The sequence below is a fragment of the Drosophila simulans genome, chromosome 3L (genome assembly GCF_016746395.2).
Source record: "Drosophila simulans strain w501 chromosome 3L, Prin_Dsim_3.1, whole genome shotgun sequence".
Lineage (NCBI taxonomy): Eukaryota > Metazoa > Arthropoda > Insecta > Diptera > Drosophilidae > Drosophila > Drosophila simulans.
This window is the reverse complement of record NC_052522.2, coordinates 21,970,545-21,996,106: the sequence shown is the minus strand read 5'-3', so window position 1 is coordinate 21,996,106 and position 25,562 is coordinate 21,970,545. Positions and strand designations below refer to the sequence as shown.

General features: G+C 46.1%; 1 protein-coding gene across 6 annotated transcripts in view; it reads left to right on the top strand.

Moving 5' to 3' along the window:
• LOC6739109 (teneurin-m) overlaps positions 1–25,562 on the top strand; it is a 120,692-nt gene that overhangs the window by 40,439 nt on the left and 54,691 nt on the right. For 4 of the 6 annotated variants that reach the window (XM_039293145.2, XM_039293144.2, XM_039293142.2 and 1 more), the window contains exon 2: positions 22,644–22,688. The exons of the other annotated variants lie outside the window; for them this stretch is intronic. In XM_039293145.2, the coding sequence (XP_039149079.1) occupies positions 22,644–22,688 (45 nt within the window). The remainder of the gene's footprint in view (positions 1–22,643; positions 22,689–25,562) is intronic. 6 annotated transcript variants of the gene reach the window in all.

Genomic DNA, 25,562 nt, shown 5'->3' with positions numbered 1-25,562 from the left:
TGGCCATCCTCCGGTTACCAGTCGATAGACAGTCGCTGGCCGAATCTTGTCTGTATTGGCATCTTTTTTATGGAAGGGTCTTTCAGGTAACACGATTGGAACTGCAAACCCATTAGATTACAAAAATAAATGATAATCGGGATCTTATTACTTACAAGTAACAGAAATATAATTTATTTAATTAGTAAAAGGAACAGTCTATTAAAATACTATTAGTTACATATAAATTTGGAACTTCTAGCCACGGTTATTGTTGAAACTGAAACTATATATTTATCAACCAATACTGGAGCCGATGAGTAGGGTTTAAAAAGGTCCTGAGCGGGAGTTGCACTTACATCTCGGGAAGCTTAATTAGGTTCACTAACTGGAAGCGAAGAGGCTCTCGCTGTAAGTCGGGGAAGCGGACGAAATAATGTTGCTCACAAAACTGTAAGAATTTGTCAAGTGGCAACCTAACCAAACAGGCAAACAGCACACACACCACCACACCCTCTGCGAAGTATGTGATACCCGTGTAGAAAGGGACCAGATCCACTTGGGGCTCTCCCCAATCCGCAATCCCCAGCCGCCGCCTCGCTTGCGCCCCCTGGAAGCCTCCACTATTTATGCGCATTTTTCATGTGGAACCTTTCGTTAGCAAGCTTTTCTCTTCTCCAGCTGCCTCTTCTGCCTCGTGTGTTTTTTCTCGTATAATTTTATTTAATTTTCCTTCGCTCGCTCGCTGTCCTTTCATCTAAATGCATGGGTGTGTGTGTGTGTTGTGGGTGAGTGTGTGTGCTTGTGTTAATTCTATTGAAATGCTGTCAAGCTCGCAAACCAAAACCAACGCATGAAACACCCGCTGAAGTGCCTCAGAGTATTTGGGTGAATGTGCACCTCTCGTGTGTTTACATGCCTGTAAATAAAATGGCACAAAAAGGTTCCTGCGCTAAAAATGAGCAAACGCTGGATGGCTCACACACAAAAGCAAACACATGCGTGGTAGATTTTTGCAAATTAGTTTTAGTTTCGTGCGGAGCAGCCAAAAAAGAAGGGGCCAAAGAATGAGTGGCATACATATGCATCATATAGATGGCAAAAAGGCAGCCACAGCAGCCATGCCCCTCCATTGCCCAAAACTGCCCCCTGCCCCACTCGCCTGGAAATTCTTTTCCCACATTTGGTAAATTAGAATTTCGGTTCTGCCATGGAAAGGTTTGTGGGGCATGGGACTTTTCATTTCGGGCCAGCTGCTGGTAAAATATGCAAATATATTTTGATTAATTTAATTTAATTTCGGTTGTGTGGCCCGCCTTTCAAAGACCAAAAAGACCATTTTGCGAGCGATTCCCTATGATTTCGGGTTGGAACGGTTGGGGGCTGAAAGTCATTTCGCCGCATAGTGCAACTTGGCACATACTCGTATAGCAAACTTTACTGGCGCGCAAAGAGCTTTTAACTCGCCCCACGCAGCTCTTCTTCCGACATTTCGGTGGTGCAAGCAAGTTTTTCGCCTCAAAAAACTAAATTAGTAAATTATAAGCCGCTCAAAATTAATTGCAAAAAAATATTTACACACAGTCTCTGGGCCACACACACACGCACACTCACGAAAGCGTTGAGCACTCGAAACTTCGAAACGACGTCGGCAGCCCAAAATGAAGTTTTAAAATTCTTCCACACACACGCACACAGACAAAGTCGGGCTGTGGGAAAAGTGCAGAAAAGTGCGGGGAAAACGGAGCCAAGGACGTGGGGGAGGGCGGTGGATAGTTTGTTGTATTTACAGCGCAAACCACTTGAAAAAATATTTTTAATTAAATTACAAAATTGCTAAAGAGTTGCCCGATGCTGGTTGCCCCATCCCATCCCATCTCATCTCATCCCACCCCACACTTTGCCGGAGATATTATAGTAAATGCAAAAAGTAGTGAATGCAAAAAGGCTGTGAGTAAGTATGGGGTAAGGAAAGCCGCAAAGCACTGGGAAAATATGGGCACGAGTGGAGTCTGGAAAAGTTGTGTGAGTTCAGTTTGGCCTTTGAGTGCGGAGAAAAGTTTAAATTAAATGTATTCGAATGCGAGCGGAAAACGGCTGCTCGGAGGTTCCATCGATGGACCCTTCCTTGCCCTTACCCACGCCTTTTCAATGTGCGAAGAGCATTATCCATTACCAATGATCATTAGCATTACTAACTGAGTAGTAATAATGCACAAATAAACACTTTATGATATGCATACCATACACACCATACGTTCTTCATGTCGCATCCTCCCAAAGAACGACTAAAGAATTCGCGTAGCTTAAACGTGGCGGAGAGCACTCAGGGCAAATATTATACGTGCTAAGTAACTGTAAACAGCAAGTGATCCGCCGCCCGCTAGTTGGCGCCACCTTTCAACTTTGAATAACCCACTGCCGGACACTTTCGGGACTCCGGAGTGTTTTAGCCGTTGACTTTTGTTGTCTTTTGCACTTCCCATCTCCCATCCAGCTAGCCAGTCCCTCCATATTCCGCCGTCAGCCATTCTCCGCAGACTTGCTTTTGTGTCCGCCACTGACGCCATTTTGTTTTGTGCGGCCATTGTCGGGGAGCGGGGATTTTTAGGGGGAAATGGCGTGCGAAATGTAGGTGAATGCACCGGGGGCTCTTTTCTGCCCTCGCCTTTTGTCCGTCGGCAGCGCCTTCCGCCACTGCTTGCGGTTACTTTTCAACACGGTCATTGACTCCACTCGGCCGAAGGCACCTTCTTCCCGAAGCAGCAGTGTCCGCGGAATCCGGGAGATAGATTTGCGGCTCAGAGGTTAAGCAAGCAGCAAACCAAATCGGCCGCCCCGGGCGATAACAGTCCAATTAATATTGACACACGCGGCTGGGCAATTTTCGTTATTTATGGAGGACAATTTGCATTTGAAATCGCCGCGTTGACACTGAACTGACAAAATTAATTATTTCGCGACGGCAGCCGAGCCCAATTAAAGATAATTCACGTAATTCGGGGGCTTACGGCGTAGCTTTTGACTGGGCGAAATTTGGATGGGTGGGTTCGGTGCCGAACTCCCCTTAAAAACAACAGCCATGGCAACTCCTTTTGTTGCCATATTTTCTATGAGTCGCATGTCTGCGAATAACTTAAAATGTGTGCCACATGCGTTTGTTGCAGTTCGGCTTGTTTTGTTTCGCCATGCTTTTTGTTTTTAAAAATATCCCAAACAATGCACAACTTCCGCATTCCGCGAGCCCTCCCACGTTCCCTCGTTCCTGCCAAAACGCTGTCTATGAAGATATTTCCGCGTGCTGGGAACTTGAAGAAGACCTGCACTGGTGCCCCAGTCCCCCAATCCCCCAGAATCGCAGCTACAGAGTCTATTTATTCATTGCGGTTGACATCAAGTGGATGGAATGGAATGGCATGAAATGGGGGTGGCTGCCCCATGTTGCACTTTAAAAGCTGAAGATACAAGATTTTGTAATTTTCCATCTGCCGACACATGTAGTTCATTAGTGATCCGCTCAGAGAGCTGCCCGGTCTTCTTTATTTCGCATGTAAAACGTACACAAGATTTGAATTAGAGCTGTCAAATCTTTGTCATACATCACCGAGGGGGAGAGGTCGCCGAGAGGTCATGCCACTCAATCAGAGCGCTGCCAGGAATAACTTTTAAAACCAATGTGATGATGAAGATGATGATGACGGTGACTATACATGAGGCATAGTTAGTCGGTGGTTTTGCAAACACACAGAGAACTGTCCGACCAATTGCGAGTGTCGAAAAAATTGATTGATTAGCACATGGGTTGCCAGGGCCATGCAATATTCATAAGGGTTGCCAGGTTGCCCGGTTGCCCGCTCGCGTGCTGGCTCATTAATATTTAGCCGGCACAGCTCCGACATAATTAAAACTGACTTTTTCCTAACCACCTCTTCGCAGTTCCCCAGCTCTCCTGCTCCGCCTGACCAGAATGAAGTTGGGTAATGTGTTAAGTTTTTCGTCAACGTCTAATGCCTGACAGTTGCTCGAAATGATGATGACAGTTTAGATGAATTAGTTTGCTCAAGTAATGCGCTTAATTAATCCCTCTTCCTAGTTCCCCTCCCTTTTCACCAGCGATGTCCAATGTGTGTGTATGCGGTGCCGGTTTCGGGTCAATCTCAGCCGGAATGTGTCCCACTTTTGGCGCAGCACTTTTATTGACACTTTGAAGCAGCAGAGACATAAAAATTATATTAGTTTGAGCAGCCAAGTGTCGTAAAAAATGGCGCACTCAGTGTGCGCTTTTATTGTAAAACAGGCGGGAGCTGGCATTAATAAGTTCTTCTCTCAATGCTAAATGACATTTCCCACTAATATGAAGTGACAATAAACGTGGAAAATATTTTAGAACACCATTTTGGGCCAGAATAAAGTTATGAAATTTCATCATTAACATTAGCACGGCATACACTATTTTAAAGTATGAAAATTTCGAAATTCCAGCTTATGCATAAAACCATTTTCGAATTCAAGCATTTTTCGTTTTAAATGCTGAAAGGGAAGATCTTAAAATTACATCGAATCTCAATTAGTGGATCATCCCTGTCTCCTCCTCGCTTTCTTTATGAACACTTATGTATAACTTGACCCAGATACTCTGGTCACCCCCAAGCAGCTGTTCTTGTTTACTTAACTGCATGTTCTCCTCTGCCCCCTCACCGCTCAAATTGCGGCCATTGAAATTTATATTAATTTCAATATTAGACTCATTAACATGACTCAAGTGCCATAGCTAAAAGCCACGGGATGCCAGGCTGCAGGGTGTACGAAGTGGAGTAAGGAGTGGGAGCATGAGCATCCAGTCTATAAATAGGAGGAACATGGTTAGCGCGCTATCAGGGTCCAAGTATCGAGAACTATTAGCCAGGGCCAGAATAATTTCCCGAGAATCGAATCAGAAATGCAGAAATAATCTCGAGGAATCGCGCGCAGACAGAAGAAGTTGTAGCGCCGGAGGGGAGGGATGAGCAGCCAAAGTTCTGCGTAATCTACATCAGCGCGGAGCAGAGGAGGCGATATGAGAGCAGCCCGAGAATATGACAATTGGCGTTCCAGCTCCGCATACAAGCGCTTTCGGCATAAATTGAAATCGAAATTGAAAGGAACTCGCAACCAATTTGACGCTGGGCAAGGGCAAAGACCGAAATTTGCATGCGAAATGGCGGGCGACGTGGGTGGGGGCAATTTGAATACAAATTAAAGTAAAAAATAGAAGGCAAAGTCAAGGGGTTTATCCAACGGAAACTGAAGCCCACAAATGAGTGCATCCCGAGATAAGGCGGGTTCAGTCAGCACTCCGATGAATGGGATGTATTTTTTGAAAGTCGCAATCTCGGTGAAGCGTTTGCCTTGTGAAAAATATTTAATTACAAAGCTCACAGATGCTTCTGCGGGGGAAGCGGCGGGAAACGGACAGTACATTGACTTCCTGTAAAGCTAGATACAGTGAATTGTCGTTTGTACTTCACCTACTTAGCGAAAAGTTGAAAGTAACTGAGTATCTATATCTATGCGTAAGCTCAAAACTCAAACAAGTATCGATTACATAAAGAAAGAAAGCGGGGGAACTTGCTTGTTGTGGCTGTGACCCTAGCAAAACTTTTGTTTCTTCCGCGGTAGTGTAGTGTCTTAAATTTAACTTTAGCTTCTCGTAGATGTCATACTAAGAACATTTCCTTTTCCTTTCCAGGTACGTACCATAAAGCCATATACTTCCAATTGACTGTGTGAAATGGTAAGCTACAAGTCTTTAAGCAGAGTTTTCCAAGTAAAAGTCAAACTATAAAATGCATTGAAAACAAACCGGGTAAGACAAACACGTCCAAAAAGAAGGACAAACCGGAGCTGGGAGCGAAATGGAAACTCTGTGAAGGTCACCTGAAGGAGGAGGCTGAGTGGGAAATGGGGGGAAAGGTTGAAGGCACCCTTCACCAAGCGATCCAGGTGTAGCAGAAATAAACGTAACGTGTGGCATTTATATTTGTGGCAACAAATTTATTTAGCACTCCCCTCCCCTCTCGAGTGTTGCAAACAGAAAAGCTGTACATTTTCGGGTGGCATATAAAAAATAAAAGTACAGCGAGAACAGTATGCCGTGCACACTCAAAAATTGATTTTCGCTCAATGATACATATCCAGCCACGGATACGTGAGGTCGTGAATACTGGGGAAAGGAGATGTTTGCACATTTTCCCAAAACACGCTTTTTAAATTGCCCGGCCAACATATTTGAACTGCGGTTTAATTAGTTAGTTGGCCAACAAACAAGCCGGCGCCCAAACAGTTAGTGGAATCGCAAATATTCACATTATTTCTATTTTTCCGAATTACTGATGAAACTGTTTTCGGTTTCCCATTGTTGTTGATTGACTCACATCCGTTCTTTGTACGGAGCTCACACACAGAGATGACTGATTCAAACCAGCTGCGTTCGGCATCCGTATCCGTTTTCGTGCGATTAGGGTGTGGGTGGCACAGCTAATCGAGCTCCCAAAAATCCCCACTATTGCCTCCAGTTATCAGCTCTCGCGTTCGACTAAATCCCCTCGGAATTGGGAGCAACAACATCTAAGAGTCAAAGCTCGGCGTCGTAGCTCGAATATAGTTAGTATAAAGTGCTGGGATCAAGCGGATCAATGTCAAGCTAATTGGGCCATGTAATCAGTAGTCGACTCTCCATTTCATATGCATATTTCACGTTCATACGCCCCGAATGCTCCGTGCAACCAATAATTAAAACATCCGCAGGGCAAGGGAGCGAACTGTGCTCTTTCGAAACGAAACATTTGTTCAGATTATTTGGGCGTTCAATTAATAATACAAGTAAATATGGGCACAGCTCAGCGCAAAACACATTCCCACTAATGACGCTTCAAAAAACTAGCCCCCGACGACTTGGACGATGACATGGGCTGTTTGGAGGAGGCCGCGAAGATGGGCCACTTAGCAATGGCAACTAAACTAAAACTGAAAACGAAACAAAACGATAACTAAAACATGCAATTTACAGGCAAGAATCTCGCAGCGCACCAATCCCCTGTCATGAATCGCATTTAAATTCGCTTAAAGAATTCTCTTAAAAGCCATGACCAGGCAGAAAAGTTGGTAAAGCGGGGCAGCCACATGTATGTAGGTGTAGTGGCCGCCGTGTTGAAAGCAGGAGATTTACAAGATTTACACACGCACTCACTCACTCATGTTAAATAATAAATAGCCACAGAAAGCCAGGGAGAAAAGGCCTGACAAAAAGAAACAGCTCATACATATGAAAAATTACGGCGGCATGCCAGAGCGTGACGCGGCATAAAAATCTCAGAAGCGGCAGACAGTAGTTTGGAACTCGGGCTTCAAGCGGCGGTCTATCCCTAATAATTGGTTATGCCAAGTCCACAATTAAGTCCTTTAAAATGTGGCGCTGTGGAGACATCACCAGCACTAAACTGCACTGCAAGGCGGGTCAAAGAAAGCGTGGTGGTAACCAACTGGGACATGGGGCAGTCTTCTGGGAACGCGACTTGCAGGCCAAGTCCGATCAGAAGCATTTGGAGTCCAGGTTCGTTTCCAGCGCGGGCAATTTCACGGTTGAGCGGGTCATAGGGCGCAGGCGCCGCCGTCGCAGCTCAGTGATAAGTGAACCAAACGGGGACAAATGACCCAAAAGGGCCATAAAATAAATTTCGGGTGACGCTCCGAAGACGAAGACGCGGTCGAACAGGTAATCCAGGTCGGTCAACGGAAGCCGGGGAACGTAAAACGTTTTCCGGTTACTTACGAAAATTATAGGTTACATAAAAAGCCAGCAGAACCGAAGACGCCTCCAGGAAAACCCTATACGGGATGGGGATGAAGGGAATGAAGGCGGGCAGGGGGCAGACAGTTCGTCAACTATCCCTCGACTGGATATTTATTTATTTATTTGTTTGTTCAGTTTGCTGGGTTCCTTTGTTGCGCTGCATTGTTGGTTTTGCCTATTTTATTAGCCGTAAAGTAGTAAAAGAGGTTTAGGTGCGAGACGCTCCTCGTTTTCATTTTCGTTTTCGTTGTTGTCGTTGACGTTGCGTGGGGTCAAGTGTTAAGTGAAACCTAGCGGAGCGTGCCACTACGTCCAAGGCACTCTCGGCAAACAATGGACTACACATTGAGTACGCAGCTTAGCCCAGTTTTTGTGGTCGGAGGCTTAAATATAGCCGCAAAGCCGCGTAGGATCCATGGGTCTGTGGAAACTGCTCCACTTTTATCACATGCAACCATCGACGGCGGCCCAGAGAGTCTATTGTGGGTGTTGACCGGGCAAGAGTGGGGTGGTATGTTTTACCGAGATAATAGCTTACGTAGAGTGGTTCGACAACCCCTTCCGTTTTGTCAGCTAATGAAACGCGACATGCGAGCAACTGATGCGATCTGATTAACCGAATGGGGTTTCTCCCAGCCAACGGGAGATGTGACTTGGGCTAAGGGGCAGTCTGAGTAGTAGAGTAGCAAGGAGCGGTCGAAGATTGACCCTAGGCTCTGGGGGATATTGTTGGTCGAAATAAATAGTCAGGAAAGTAATACCGCATGGGCAACTGAATCCGTGCAACAACGGGACTAAACACAGCTGTAACCACAGCGAATGCCGCAAGGCATTGTCCACGCCATTACCAACGCATGTGGAATATCCTGCGATTCACGGTATGCGATAAACCATATAATACGGCTGCACGGCGTATGAATCGAATGCATAATGGGATACTAATAAACCGGTAATACGATAGGGCCGCCGATGTCTATCGGGACTCTACACGTCGTCGACTGCGAGACGACATTATTTATGCCTAACTAAGCCTGCTGTGGTGGCAGTGGGTGGTGGGTTGTGGGCGGTAGGCAGTGGACAGTAGACAGTGGGCGGGGCACAAAGTGCGGGATATGCGTGTAATTAGCCGCAGTAGTTATGGCAGCCGCAATATAACTGGCCAGTAGATATGTCATGCCAACACCACACCCCACTCCTCCCCACCCATGCCCACTCCCGCTCATGTGCGTTTTCAGGGAAGGAGTGTAATTGAATACCTCGCTTGCTTCATCGGTCGCGTCGTCAGTGTTGGCTGCACACATCGTTGAACCCTCCCGCAGCTCCTGGAAATCGGTCAAGCTGTCAATCAGATAGCGGTCCCCATCTCCAATCCCGTCCACAAGCAACCTTCCTCTGCGGTTTCCCGCTTCGCACGTGTGGGTGTTTGAGTTTTGAGTTTCCTTGTCATGCATTTTTCATGCTCTTCGATTGCCCGCGACATGAATGGAAAGCGTTATCCTAGCCGCCGACCCGGGGCCTCAAATAGGTACGTGGGTATAAGTATATATCTTGGCCCGGCCAGGGAGGGGACATTTACTGTTAACAAATTGTTGCGTGTGTCTGTTTAATTCAATTTAATTGGTAATGACAACAACGGGACTGGTAACGCGAACTGTAATCAGAAGGAGAAAGGGTTGTCGTCGTCGTGGGTTGGCGACTTTCAAATGACTTTTTCATGGGTGGAAATGGATATGTTTAGACTTTTGTGCTGCGCTGGATATTCCCAAGTAATGCATTTTTAATCGCCATTCCATTCTCACATTCTATTTGATACAGCTTTCTCCCGTCTCCCAGCCCTAAAAAGCTGTTGGGAGTTTCGGGGAATTTGAACAATTTATTTGCATTAATGACACTGAATGCTCGGCTCTGCAGCATCTCACAATGTTGTTCTTGGCGATGTTGTTCCAAAGACAACGACATAAACTAGACAAGAGACAAAGAAAATGGGAAAACAATTGTTTAGGCAAAAGAAAACATAAAGAACAGGGAAAGCATGTCATTAACACGCACACAATTCGGAGAGAGATTTGGATCCAGGGACCCAAGATCAACATACTCGTATGCATGAAGTGACATTTCTGTTTTTCCGGATCCCCGAGGGATCGATCGTCAAAAAGTTCACCATCAAATGTTGTTTTAACAGCTTGAGTACCGAGCTGGGGGCTCCGATTGTTTTCACAGTTGCATTCGACATTTTGACTTTATCACGTATGAGGGGAACTTTTGTTTTAATGCCCTTAATTTGCTCTCTATGGCTTAAAAGTTGGCCCCTCGCATATTCAATTTTGCAGTCTGCCAACAGATTTTCACGTACGGAGGAGCTTAAAATCAGACAAAACTTTTCCCGATTAGGTGGCCATTAGCACAGACCCCCGCTCTTCCACCGCCTCGTCCACATGGTAAAAAGTTGGGACATTAATCACGCTGCATTTTTTTGGGATTGGATTGCCATTGGAGGAATTTCGGTTGCGAACGGACTTCGACTTTCGATAGCCCAAAGTTGTCGGTGCTTCATTTGCATATCGCATCCGAAGTTGTCAGCCCGAGTCCACCCACAGTCGGTCAGAGTTTCATTCCGGGCAGCGCAAAAGTCACATTGGATTAAAAAACTAAATTGTCCGACTTCTTTTTGTTGCCTTCGCAGTTTGTCTTCGCCACCCCCTTCCAGACACCACAGCCATATCTAGCTCTATATCTGTCCCTCTGTTCTGCTAAAAAAAGGAATAAAAATCAATTTAAAGTTTTACTGCATAAATTTGCACAGCAGTTTTTGTAAGCAAGATTGCGTCTGTGCTAGGGATTGAAATTCGGGTTGGATTGGACCGTGGCCAGCAGAGAAAGTTCTTTGAAGTTTTCGACGTACCGATGCTGCATTTTTAGATCCTATATAAGAAGTTAAAGGGTGGAGGTGAGGGTCGTCACCTAACCGTATATTATATCTCCTTGGCTATAGCCAAGTATATTATAATAACGAGAGAGAGTTAATTTTTATTAAACATAAAACAACATTTTGATTAGGGTCATGATAACTGATAAGAAGGAATGGTTGCAATTTTTTCTGCGTTTTAGCTGATGCTCTGTATCCAGCTAGGCACAAACTTTCAGGATGTCTACAAACACAGACAAATATTTTTTAATTAAACCTCAAGCAATTACAAGCTGTGGGACTCCCAAGGCGTGGCACAAAGGGGGGAATTCGAATTCGGGCTGAGGTGAGATGGGGTTGTGTTTTGGGGCAGGGGAAGATGACACCTCTCACAGTTTACACTCGAAATGACAGGCAAAGAGGGACACAATTTTTGGCAGTCGGGGGCATGGAGTGTGGGGTCTTCTGCCACATGCCACTGTGGCTTTGTGCGGCACTAATTGATGTACCAGGCGTAGCTCTCTATCCGCCCCATGCAGCCGAAGAAAAGCAAGCTGCAGCAGCTGTCTATGAAGTGGGACAAGAAGACCAGGAGGCGGCGGCAGAGGAGCCTGGCACAATTTTCTAATTATACGCAAAATTTTATGCCAACAAAAGCTGCACACGCACACGCACATACACACACACACACATACAGATACGGACTTAGGGGCGGGCGCCCAAACTGCAGGCGGGATTTGGGCGGGTCGGTGGTTCCACCACAAAACATTGGGCGTTGGGTGGTGCCGAGTTTTATGCAACATTTTTCGGATGCAGCAGAGGCAGCAGGAGCAGCTGTTGCAGTGGCAACAATAACGAGAGTCCCGACCATTTTTGCAGCTGTGCAGCGGGTAACGGCCCTTCCAACCCCCTCTTAGCCGCAAAGCTTCTGGGTTTGTGTGTGTGCGGTCTAAATTTTACATTAGTTCGATTTTCATTTCATTTGCTGCCAGAACGTTTTTGGCATCCAATTTTCAGAGCAGAGCCAGCAAACCCCCCAGTTTTCCACTTGCTCCGTGCTCTATAGCTTTTGCTTTCCCATACGTTGGCCAAATACCAGTCAAGTGAGTCTTCGTCTCCCGATTCGCTTAACATAATTTTTTATGAAAACGTCAGAACTCATTCATAAATATGCATACCAAATCCCCGAGAGCAACAGAATTGTCTAACAAAAACTGACAAATGACAATTAATTGCTGCCCTAATGAAGGTTGAACCGCATGAAGCGAATGAAGCGACTGACTGAAAGACAAACAAACGGGTTATAAAGCGCGATGGAGCATCACGGGGAAAAAAGAAAAACCGAAAAACAGAAAAACCCAAAGCCCCAAAGAACTGAGGCTTTCAGTCGGACTCTGACTGAGAATTGGGCGTGCCGAGGCGGAAGACAGACTGCGACCTACTCGTACTACAAAAACCCGAAACGCAAATTGAATTTGGTGAGAAAGGCAAAGAGAAAAAGGCCACAACAAAAAATTGGACGCTTCATTAGGTTTTGAACAGTTTGCGCTTGAGATGACACCGGGCGAGAGATTCTCGGATTGGAGACAGAACCGCAAATAATCGGGATGCATGAAAGCCAAGAACAAAGCACAAAGATAGAATATCTTTAAGATACACTTCAATCACTCGAAGCGTATCGCTGAACTAGATTCCCCCCAGCTGGCTACCGAATTGAGCTTTGAACGGACTCCGGGCAACTAAAAGTTGATTTTCAAGTTAATTATCGGCTAGCATCTGCGCGCAGCTCCATGTTGCAAATAGCCACGGAGATGGGAATGTTGCAGCATCGCAGCTCTGATGTTTTAATTGAGTTTCCTCCGACGGCAGCTGAGCTCCAGTCGATTCACTTGAGATCTTCAAGGAAAAGTTGCACAAGTTAAATAATTGCATTACACTAAACGGTACAACTTGGCCAAATGAGGGGCTGATTGGCATGGTGATCACGCGGGGTGGACTGCCCGAGTCCCAAATCCCGGCCATAACCATAACAATGGCTGGCATTTCGATGCTGCTATTGCCTTTGCCATGTGCAGTGAACAATAAAAATTAACTGGAGCATCAATAACAATGCAAAAGCCATAAAATTGGTGCTAACAATGTAGAGCATCGCGGTGGCGCCCAGCCATTCTATTCCGCAAAATATATTGCAGTTTTGTAACTGATAAGAGAGAGTCGGCAGGAGCATGAGCAGCAGGAGGAGCTGGACGAGGAGCGAGGCACTGGTGTGGATTCGTGTGCATTCAAAATTCGGATGTTGGTTTTCTGATTCGAGTTTTTAGTTTCGCTGGGCTGTCATAAAAATTGATGGATGCCCCGGACCCCTCAGCAAACCCCACCCCCTTCCGACCCCGGCACATTGGAAATTGATGAGTGCAAAAATTTGAGATAATAAAATTTGTATTTTACTAGCTGCAATTTGTTGTTTGCAATACCTAACTGAAGCAACTCGAACAGAGCTGAAACACAAGCGATAAATAAGAGGCGAAATGACAAGTATTTATTGAGCAATCGATACGGTTTTCCTTGATTAAAAATCGGAATCGTAACCATTTCTAGACAGATACAGACAGATACACGTGCACACAAAATTGTTTCTTTCGATGGTATTCAGCTTTTTTGTCCTGCTTGGAAATTACAGAAAGAAATTGTCGAATAAAGAACGTCAAGGACATCAAATCGCAGCAATTGAACTGTAAGGAAGTACTGCCAACAAAATGACGATTGCAGTTTCCCCGGCTTTTCTTCATCTTGCCCGTTTTTTTGCCGCTCATTCCTGTGTCATTTCTCTTGGCATTTCTCCTCGTTTTTTCGGTCACTTCACTTGTCATAACGACAAAGTCCTGGCCTCTTCCGATGGTCCAAGAGAGACGAAGGGTCCAAGTGCTATCGCTTTTCCCCTGTCATTGGGCGAATAGTAGTCCACAGTAGTCCTCTTGGCCTTCCAATCAATTGCAGAGAAATCCTTGAGAGGGTTCGCTGAACTGCTCGGAGAATGCGGGAATGCGGACGAGTGAGTATGTGACTTCTTCTCACCCAATATTTACATAATTTTTCTATGATTTCGACCCCGCCCCCCTTGGAGTGTGATTTTTATGGCCTGTTATTACTTGCACAGCAAATGCAGTGGAAAAACCACGCGGCGGTGGTGAAAAACCCTCTCCTCCTGCTGGCGATAATTTATGCAATTTTCAGTTTGTTTTGGCTTTCTGAAAAGGACTTGGCAGCCAAATCCGTTTTCGATGGCTGCGCCTAAAGTGCGGCAAGGGTCTCCAAAGGGGGGAGGTAGACAACAGACAGCAAAGTCGTAAACATTATTCCTAAAAATTGCTTTTGTCGCATTTCCTCGACATATTTGGCAGGAGTTCAAGACGCCAGAGCTGCTCTGGCCAACAATTCCCACCACTTAGGAGAACATAAACCCCTTTTGAAGCCATTCGACCGACCGTTTGACTAACCGAATTATTCTGTTTGCTTATTCTAATTGCAGGTACGTTCAATGCGGCAAATGTCCTGGATCGTGAGCCCTGAATCAAGCCATCCGTGAATCGACCTCGGAATGCCGGGGCTTATCGCTATGTGACCTCTTGACTGGACGCACATACACATTAGCAGAGCATCAGTAGCTGTTGGGTTCATAATTTCAATTGTCTTAAGCTGCTTTGGCAATTAGTCGCCTAGTCGCCAGCGAGGTCCTGCAGCAGGACTATCGACCGGTTCAAGCTCCAATGACTGCCCACAAACACACAGCTTGAGACAACGGGGAGTGGGGAATGGGGGGATTGCGAAAGGGTTTTAGTTGGCAGACAATGAGCTAAGTCCACTAACTAACTAACGAACTTATAAACTAAACAATGCCCCGGGTCATTCAGGGCAGCAAGGAGCTGGTGATAATTTAACACGTCCGAGTCCAGAAACATACCAGTCGAAGTCCAGATCCGACCTCAAGCTGCAGTCCGAGGCACGTCGCATGTCTCATCATAATCAAGTGATGCCAGCCAGCGGCATAAATGTCAACGATTTGATAATGGAAACGAAGCTTCTACTCTGGGCTTCGGTGGCAGAGTGGCGGAGGGAGCGTGGCAATTCCTGGCTGGTCCTTGAGCGCGACACCCCCGCCCATCCACCATTAGTTGCCATTTGTTTTGGTTGGCAGGAACCAGAAGAATTGCGGAACGGGGAAAAAACTCCAAGACAAATATTTGAGAAATTGCACAAGAAAATAAAAGCTGTTAATATCGGGGCAGGGATGTATGGGGGTCTGAACCCGAACCCATAGATGGACCATCATCATCCACCACTTTCGGATATCGATTTTGCAGCCACAAAGAGGGAAAGGAACATCTTCAGATGAGTTGGGGAAGCAGATTCCCAACCAGACTCTGAATAGCGGTTTATTTAGCAACTTTTTGTTGCCTTCATATTTACTTAATACATTTTGTTGAATTTATACCAGCCAGCAACCACCACCCCAAAGACGCGCCCACTCATAACTAACACATTTGTTTGGGAATTTCCTTTTCAATCAATTCGTGTGTGTGTGTGTGTGTGTGAAGCGTGTGCTTGTGTTTGCATTTATTACTCGCTTTCATTGGCATTTATTTTGGCCACCCCTCGCCTGCAGTCAGCGGGGGGGTTAAGTGCTGTGGGCGTTTCTGTCAAAGGCAGCGGGGGCGGCATTGTCGTTCCCATTCTTAAAGCAATGTCCTCAAGGGGGTCCTTGAAGCGGGCGAAATGGAAAAGTATCTTGGCAGAAGAAACTTAAAATTAAAGAACCTCTGCGAAATCCTTTAAGGACTTTCTCCCCCTCCGCTCTCTGCTCAGAGCCATCCTCAGTCTCAGCTGTTGGCCCTAACGCAATCTCGTTCTGCCTTCTCTGCACCTCACTGATTACGGCTTTCTTTTTCCCTCGGCCATTCTCCTTTACCCCCACTCCCGATTCTCCCTTTGGCCTTCAATTTTCCTTTTGCCTTTGCTTATTTGGCCAACTAAATCGACTTTGCCTTTGTGCCCTGCACACAATATGGAGTTCTGTAAGCGCAGATAAGTACATAGATGTACATGTATGTATACGGTGGGCACATACACACATGCATACCACATTCCATAGGGGAGACCCACACCCATACACTTACGATTTCAATTTGTTCGCTTTAATAATTCACAATTCAATAAATGCTAACAAATTGACATTGTCCAAAGGCCCAAAGAAAGAACGAAAAAGTTTCTATGGATTTCTGTGGGCTCCGTTTATGGCAGCCAACAACAACCCCGTAATCATATGAGCGCGGCAGTGGGATCCGTATGGGGTTTCTGGGGTGGATGGGGCACGGAAAACCTACCAATTACGTATCCGAGGAATTAACTTGAGCGACTTTTATGTCAATTCAATACATTTCATTTACTCCACGAAATCTTATGTAGTCAAAGGAAAATGGGCAAGAGGGTGGTTGGGTTGGGTTGGGATGTTCTGGGTGGCTACGAATGTGGGGATTTGCCTCATCGTAATCGCATCTCAGCATATTTTCAACGTAGTTTTTGCACAAATTCTCGGTAAAATTAATTTGTAATTTTAGTGACTTCGAATCCTGTGCGCATGCCCCCTGCCCCCTGCCCGTTGTTGCTTCATCTTTTCGCATATCCTGCGGCAGTGCTGACAAATTATGTGCAAATAAATTGCTTTTTGTTAAGTGGCTTTGCATAAGAAGTTAGAACTTGTGGTTTCCCTTCGCTCCCCGAATACATGAGCCCCGCTTGCGGGAGTTTCCCTGCGAGTCCTGGGTGTCTGTCCGTGCTCGGTTGTCGATGTGGACGTGGATGGCTTGGCATTATTTGATCGCACATGAATATTTAAGCTGGCAAATATTGCCTGCTGAGATACAGGGACACTTACCCACACCACTGACGCACTTGAGTCACATTCAATTTATTGCTATTAATAGTCCAGCCTTATGCATATCGTATGCTTTTTATCGTTCCTTTCGCTCAAATATTACCCATTTTTGCCAGGCATTATCCTTGTGGTCCTTTCTCAGATTGGCAATTCCCACGTAAATAAATGTGAGCCAAGCAATGGCTAATTAAAGTTGAGAATGATGGGCTATGCCGGTTGAGGGCTGATGACAATGGCTGGCAAATGTTTTGGAAAAATAAATGACAATCTTGGAGAGCTGGTGTTACCGCTCAGCGAAGGTTATTTTATCGATTTTTCACCATGGGAGCTTCGATTGATTAGCAGGCGCTTTACACCTGTAATCTATCAAAGTCCCCGTAAATTGCCATGAAATTTACACTCGTTACCATAACAAACAACTCGGATCTGAGGCCAAATCGGCTTAAATGGCGCTATTCCCTCCGTCGCTCAGGCCATATTTTAATTAATAAAACTCGTTACAAGCGAATTTTCTATGCCTCGCACCCAGAACCCGCTCATTAGAAGACAGAGCGTCCGACAAAAATTGTTTAGACAATAGAAAAAGGTGGGCTGAGAGGCGGTCGCAAGCCGTTTCTTTTTACGAATTCTTCGTAGAACATGGGTCGAAAGGGAGAACAGAGTTCCATATAATTAATTACTGTGGCCAGGCGTTACAGCCACTTCTTGAGGAGCGAGAGAGCATTGAACGGTTTCCAAGACAGCCGCTACTACCTGTGAGCCGAACCCAAGTGATGGTAAAGATGGCAGAACCCCCTGCCTGTGGCGAGTCATTTATATTAATTTTAATAACATTGTTAAGACCAAGCACGCTTGCGACTTGGCCGAATCTCCAGCTCCGCGTAGAGTGTTAACGACGAAACACTTTGCGATCTATGAATTTTTGAGCAGCCAATCAACCGGGGTTATCCATAATGTTTCCATAATTCTTGTACATGCCGCATATTAAAAACAAATTAGCGTTTTGTACTCCTCACCCAGCAGCATTTGTTTTGACCAACAGGGGAGGCAGGCTGAAAATATTTTATATGCCAGCTCTCGTACATCTGATTTGGAATGCAAGTTTTGGTTGCGTGTTGAAACGATTGCATTATGGGAAAGCTAAATTTGATAAATTTCGTGAATTTGGCAGTGCCATTAGCATGAAAATGGTTTTTAATTGACACATAATCGACCCCAAAGAGCCGGTTAGTTACAGTCCGCGGGCAGTTGATTGGCCTCGACAATGAGGTTCCGCCGAGGTTCCGTGGCCATCTCAATAATCTATAATAATTGCATTTGTTACCCAATGTTGCATTTTGTGAAAAACTCTCCAGCTCTCTCACATTTAACTTTGACTTGGCCTTGGCTAAGCTGACGGAGAGTAGTTCCCCAACTGACACTAACAGCAATCGAAAGTTGGGCATATTAATTACTTTCTTGTTCCACTGCGATAATGACCAGGCCAGCGGGAGTGCAAGGCCATGACCCACGGCCGGACACGGACAAGATGACTCAGAAAGGAGCTGACCAATCGTGGCGCGTCACGTGCCCACCGCTTTCCGCCCCGCCCACTTGGCAACTATATACGACGTACTTAGCTCTGCCCCCAACCGGCGAAGGGAAAACCTCAACTTGAACCAGCATGCCAATGGAGAAGGCCGGACTCTCCTCTGTGGCGGTAATTAATCATCATTAGATTTTCGTAAACGGAGCGGATTTTAAGTGGGATTTGCAGCTCAGACGGAGACAGGCGGAGACGACGTCGTGGAGATAACTGGGGAAGGACTCTATCAGGGGTCCTTCTCCCACTGAACATGCTCATTTAGTAATGATTTCTCTGTAGCCCAACGTCCGAGGTTTTTCTCCTGCTGCAGGAGCACCATTTATCCTGGATGCTTGCGCATTGACAGCTCGGGTCTGCTTATCTGTCCTGCATTTGACATTTAGCATTAAAAACGCTTTAATAATAACGCAATAATAATAAGGATGCCTCTATCCGGCTGTCTGTAGCAATCTCCGCGGCAGTGGGGCCTTGGCCACCCGCAGCCGGCTCTCAACTAGATATTTATCAATTCATCAATCAACTGGCCGACAGATGGGTGGCAGTGGCAAGGACTTGCGAAAACTTTTCATCATTTCATTCGGGCAGACTACAATTATCCGAAAAAGCTCAAGTTCATCCGGAAATGGATGGAGGAGGGAGGGTGGGTGCTCCGGAAAGTCCTTCAAGGTATCATCAATCTCCCTTAGCCGCGTAAGCAAAAATGGCCGACAGGAAACAAAACTTATCAATTACAATGGACATTACGCCGAGACCCAAGGCACACTCGTACAAATCCCGCAAATGCATGTCATATTTAAAAAGCCAATGGTCAGGCCGAAAGCTTCTGGCGCCCTGGCCATGTCATAGACTCTGCCGCGGAAGGAATGAATGTGGGTAGCGGTCTCCAGACCTCTTTGTGTGCTGCATTTGAGTTATGACTTAAGCTGACATTTCATTAGTGAGCATTAAGTGTTCTGCGAATGAGTTCAACCACAGCGGCGCTGTCATCATCGTTGGCCAGAAGACAGAGAAGGGGGCACCGGTGGAGCCAAAGTGGAGCGGAGTGCTTCAGAATCTGCTGGTTCCGCTGGCTCTTATCCAGAGATGCCCTTGGTTTAATTAGTCGCTGTCCGGCTGGCCATAATGCGGCATTCACACGAAACCGTTGACCCAGTTTGCCGCATCTTCCCATCCTGCGCTGCCTCAGCCGCTCTATTAATTAAACACGTTATTTATCAAGAGCGAAGGGCTTGAGCTCCGGTCCGTTCGACCTAGCTGAACAAATTCGTTTATCGATCTCCGGCCCATTCCCTTAAGCCGCAGGAATTAATCGCGGAGTAGTGCGTGCTCCTATCAGAACGTCGATCTCGACTCCGACTAACAACAATCGGTGAATCGGAACGGGTATATGTACTAGTATAACGAGTACAAAAATTAAATTCAAATTCAAAAGAAATGAGCCTGGGCCAGGTCCTGCTCAAGTGGGCCACTGGAGTGGTCGGCACCGCCACTTGGATCTGAATGGAGCTGACCACGAACCGACTCAATGGCTACCAGACTGACTGACTGACTGGCTGAATGAATGAATGAATGAATGTGGGAATGAACGAATGAACGATTTGCATGCACACAAAACATTTGCGCAAAACCGGGAAGCGAAAAATGTGCAGGCCAACGAAGAGCCGAGGATTGGTTTGAGTGGGTTGGAACGGAAAGAAGGAAATACTCGACTCTACTGCAGGTCAATTAATTAAGGCTAAATTAAGTGCAGCTGTGTAGTGGTCGAGTGAAGGATCTCCGGCTCCTGCTCCTGCCCCAGCTGGCGCTGCTTAGCGATTCGAGTGGCAAGATTATAAGCTCTGAACAAGCCCAAGCAAAGCATAAGGCATAAATCCTGGACCCCCGGGCTCTTGAGTCCCGTGGCTGCTCGGAATCGGTTTAGTTCGTTGACCGGAAGTCGGGCAACACAAGTGCACTGAAAGTGGTAAACACTGACAAGTCTGTATGGCTCCTGGAGTCCTGGCATGTGCAGATAAGCCGGCAAGCATTTGTATTAGTCGGTTTCGCTTGGCTCCAGTCCTGAGCCGAGGGCGATAGGCTACTGGCCCATCGGAACTGTTTTGGATACAAATGAACTCTGAAATAGACAGAGAGACATGGACAGGAAATGAAGGGTATCCCAATCTCGGCCGCATTCTCTATAAAAAGTAGCCGTAGTTTTTCGACGAAGCCATCCATGAAGATCGCACCTCATAAAGATCAACTTGAGCGAGTCCGAGTGCCAAGTCTTAGGGTCTTGAGGCAACGCAGCATCTTGAGGGCGAACAATGACTGCAGTAAACATAATGATAACCCAAGAACGGCAGATAACGACAACCACAATAAAACTCAATAAGCGAATAAAGTAGCATCGGTAGAAGGGGAAACGCGTCAAATTTGCATGCATATTGAAGATGAAGTGGAGTGGGAGTAGGAGTGGGAGTGGGCTGCACATTGTGATCGCGGGGCAACTGGACAATTGACTTGCCCCGTGGCATTGTAGGTGTAGCTGCGGCGGTACCAGCTAAAGGAGAATGAGCTGCGGGTTGCAGCAGGGAAGATGTCCGCAAAATGTTTGCAGCGATAAATTAAAGCGAACTAACTAACCGCAGCAGCGCGGAGGAGCTGCAACTGCAACAAGATAATGGCAAATGAAGCCGTAGGAGTTGCATGAAGGCGTTCTCCTCGTTCCCCCTTTTGCAACTTGTTGCGCATTCAAATGAGAACGGAGCTGACCACGTGACACGGCATCGGGCTACTCCAGAATGCTCCACGCGAATGGCTTATCACGATCTCTGCACGCCGGCATCTTTTTCGGGAATGGGAATGGGGATGGTAATGGCGATGCGGCGGGCGGGGAACGGGAACGAGAGCCCACACGGAGGCACGTTCATTCAAATTGCAGTTCCTCCTGGCATGGTCATTGTTTGAAGCTCCGTTTCGTCCGCTGCGCCTGCGCAGTAATTTATTTCATTTATATTTCGCAGTCTGCCTCGCATGCTGCGTTTTTATTATCATTGCATAAGGAAAAAATGTGAATACGCCTCGATTGTTGGACTCCCAGCTCATCTGGCGACTGAAACTCGCGGCTCTCGAAGCCAGAAAGCCATTAGCCGGAGACCTCGACTCGTGTTCCTTGTTGCCCGCTGCCAGTTCCTTGTCTGACATGTGCTTGCGGCTACTGTACACGACAGCAGGCTGAGGATGGGGATGGAGGTGGGCTTGGGGAAGAGGAGCATATTCAGATGCTTCCTACACAGAATTGAGCCAGGGAATGGCATTTTTTCTGAGGCCTGGCAAAAGGATTCTCTGTTCTGTTCTGACGAGGCCTGCTATGGATGTTCGTTAGGAGCTGCTTTTGATTGTTTTTCTGGGCGGCCACCAGGTTGAGGTGCACCTTATGCAACATTCGAAGAGGCTGATAAGTCTGCCGCGGCACCTGCTGTGAGCCCAATCGGGGAAAACTGCATTTTTATCAAATAATTCAGTCGAATTTCTCCCCAGCAATAGCATCTGCATATCAATTCGAAATCCATTTCACAGTTTCACGCTGCGCGACCCACAGATTGCAGTATAAATAACCGATAATTGGCCAGTGGAGCCAGGGAAATAGAGACAAATGTTGGGCGGCAAGTGTCGGGCATCATGACAGTTGACATGTTTCACGAATCTTTGGTATCGATGGGACATCTTGTTGGCTGCAGCTAATTTCTTCTCACTTCTCGCGTTATGTAAGCCGGGCTGGTTTCCATTTTCTATGATTAGCATCACAATGGCGGAGAGAAGAGTTATGAAAGCTGTAAGCATTCATTAGGAAGACATTTAAATTAATTTGAGCCATATTCGATGGACAATGAAACGAAAGTTCGAGTCTTGGATAATTTCAAAATTTTTCAATCATTTTGTTTTTTGTTTCGCTCATGCCATTAAATTTTTCTAGCTGAATAAATGCCTGTGATTCCTGGTGTCACTTGGCCATAACAACTGCTGGCAAAAACAGAATTCGCCTGCTAAATGAAAGACATCAGAAAATATTTATAAATGTTCAGGCACACTCGCAAATAAACAACGATTGTTTGCAATGCATTACAATAAAATGGTGTGAAGTGAATGCTGCAACTGACAGTGGCACAAAACCCCCAAAAAGAAACAAATGCAGCAGTTGAATAAAATAAATAAACCAAATGCGGTTAGCCGCAGTGTGTAACAAATTAAATTATTGCACGAGCAATCAGCACCAGTGCACTTTTCGACTTTAAGACAAGCAAATTTAATTTGACACAACGAAACAAGTTGTTCGTTCGTCAATAATATCAGACTCTGACTTTATTAGTTTTCGGCATTCATCAAGGGATTTGACTTTTCTAATATCTCCTCTCTTTTCAATTTTCAGGTATGTTTCTGGATGAATTTCTCACTGGCTATGAATTTCCCCAACGTGAGTTTAAACTGTGGCCAACTGGGCATTCTACACCCCCCGCCACAGCAAGTTTCAAAATAATTAATGGATAAAGCAACACAACACACTAGTTTTGATTCCCCCCTCGCTCTTCGTCGGCCAGCTCACTTTCGTTTTAAAGCTGCCAGTTGAAGCCAATAAGCCAAAGTAACTGGGTAAACACATGTACCAGCAGCAGCAGCACCCAAATGGCCAACAATTTTTAAACAAGATAGAAAACACCCGGGAACACGTGTACACAAAGATACACAAAGATACGCCACATACACCCGCACAGCTTAAACTCTGTGAAAATAGTTTCAATAAAGGCAGCAGCAGAGGCAGCAGGAGCAGCAGAGCCAACAAGCTTGCTACACGTGCTGGTGGCTGGCCACGCCCACTAACCCACCGCCCACCGCTCACCGCCCACCGTCTCCTGCCATTGTTATTATTTATGCGAGCCAAACAGCAGCTTCCGTTTGTGCCACATGCGGCTGGCGGAGGCATGCAACACACGGTGGACAGGAGCGGAAGAGAAGAGCATTTAAAAAATGCATGCAGCGAAGGCCTTGACTGCAATATGTTGCCTAATGGCGGGCGCACTAGCTAGCTGCATTTTTATAGATTTTTTTACCAGGTCAGCGGAGCAGACAAGTGGGGGCAGCAGGGCGCTCGGTCGTTGGCTTGTTTAACATTTTCCACAATTTCCTTAATCACAGGCTGCTGGCCTAGGAAACACAGCTGCTACGCGCACTACCCCCCACCATCTACCCTCTACCCCCTTGCATGCCATTAAAAGTCAACTGTTTGTTTGCCAGCGAGTGAGTGTGCGAGCTTGCGAGTGTGTGAGTGCGCGCCTCAAGTTATGCTACATTCGGTGGCGGTTCGCGGAGCCTCTGCAACATTTTAATTGCTTTACATAATGCAGCAGCAGCATAGCTATGCATAGGAGGTTGGTCAGTGGTGGCTTCTTTAATATTGCTGCTCTGCAGTTTTTCATTATTTTTAATTGTTTGTGCAGCCATGTGTGCTGGCACTAAAAGCACAGCCAAATGGCTAAATTAATTTGGAAAGAAATGCAATCAAAGCTGAGGCATTGAGTGTTGCGATTGGGCTGGCAAATTAGAGGGAAATATTCTTCCACCATCCAACATCATTATTCACATGCCTCACAGCCAACTTTGCTGCTCCCCCACGCAGCATAATTACCAGGCGGAAACTTTTCGCATGCAGTGGCTCCTGCTCCCTTTCCCCCTGTTTGCCCCACAAACAGGATCAGCGGGAACAACACCGGCAGGCTGAAGTAAACTTGAAAAATTCTGCGCAGGAGCAAAAGTTCCTCAAGACGTTCAGGGTTCAGAAACAGAAGCAGAAACATTAATAAAACCGCAAGTTTCCACCCCTTGAAGGCAGGAAAAAAGAAACCGAAAGTTTGGCCACTTTTCAATTTTGGGAGCACTTCAACTTCCACTTCCACTTCCAACCAGGGTCAGCTATAGCCAGTCGAAACTGAAGCTGGGAGGGAACTTCAAAAATTTAACGACTCTCCAAAGCCCACTAAAAGCCTGCGAGAAAGGAATCCGGCAAAAGAGCAGTGCAGGAAATTTAAATTATATTAGGGAAAATGAAGGGTCTTCCAGCAGACCCTCTGTCCGTCTGGACTTTGGCAATCGGAGCGAGTAATAAATAAACAAAACGACAAAGCTCAAAGCTGAAAATCTACACAAAGAGCCACTTGACCAGGGCAGAAGCAATTGAGAGTAGAAAGGCGACATGGAAATAGAATGAAAACTTTGCTTTCAAGTCGCTCCAATTAAAGTTGCCCAGATGGAGACCGAGATGGTGATGAGGGAACGTATCCATCCCGACCCCCACACCCCACCCCTCCCTTTCGACCATGCTATTTTCCCACATTCGAAACGCGAAACTTGTAATGTATACATGGCAGACATTCCATCAAAAAAAAGTACACCTCCCACTCCCACTTTTCACCGCCTCACCCAAAAACTTTTCTATACACTCGCATTATTTTCTGGCTCGCCCCCACGTGACGAGAAGTTTTCCACTCTCTGATGCCATATTGTTGTTGTACCTCAATAATGATTTGTTCTTGTTGTTGTTGTTGCCCAGGTCGTTCATGTTTCGCGTTTGCATAGCAACTTTTGTCAGCTGGCAAATTGAATGAGATTGCTGCCAAAGATGGAATCCAATTAGAATTTGAATCAAAATAGAAAAGTTCCTTTGAACAAGGAGCGGAAAAAATACGAGCACGAGAGCATTAAAATCGTTCTAATTGCTTCAACCAGTTGGGAATTGTAAAGGCAGCGAGAACTGAAGGCTTGTGCCTCGTACAGCAGCCCCCATTCCGCCCATTTCCCCCTTCTAAGCAGTCATTGTTTGAGGCGAAACAAAGGAAAGAGCTGGCCAAGCAGCCGTAGAAGACCATATCTAGCCGCAAACTAAACCCTCGAGTGGCCCAAACACTCACACACTCACACACACATACACCAGCGAGGAAAACCGAGCCAAATAGCTGGGTTAGGCTAGGTCATGTTGTCAGCTTGTTGCACTTGGCCCGGGGCTCATTAATAGAGCGATTACTTTTTCTCTATTTTGTCCACACACTTGTACAGTAGCAGTGATACTATATAGGAGCCTTCTTATACCAACTTGTACAACTGAAATACCATCATAAGATTATGAAATATGGAGGAAATGTAGCGTGTATCACATACAGCGTGTGGAAATCATTAACAGGAAATGAACATAGTTTTTACTTAGTTTTTAATTTAGGCCTGGCTCCTATTTTCACGACCTCAACTGTGCTGACTCGCATGGGTGTGTCACACTTGACTTGTGTCGCGTCGCCTCCTC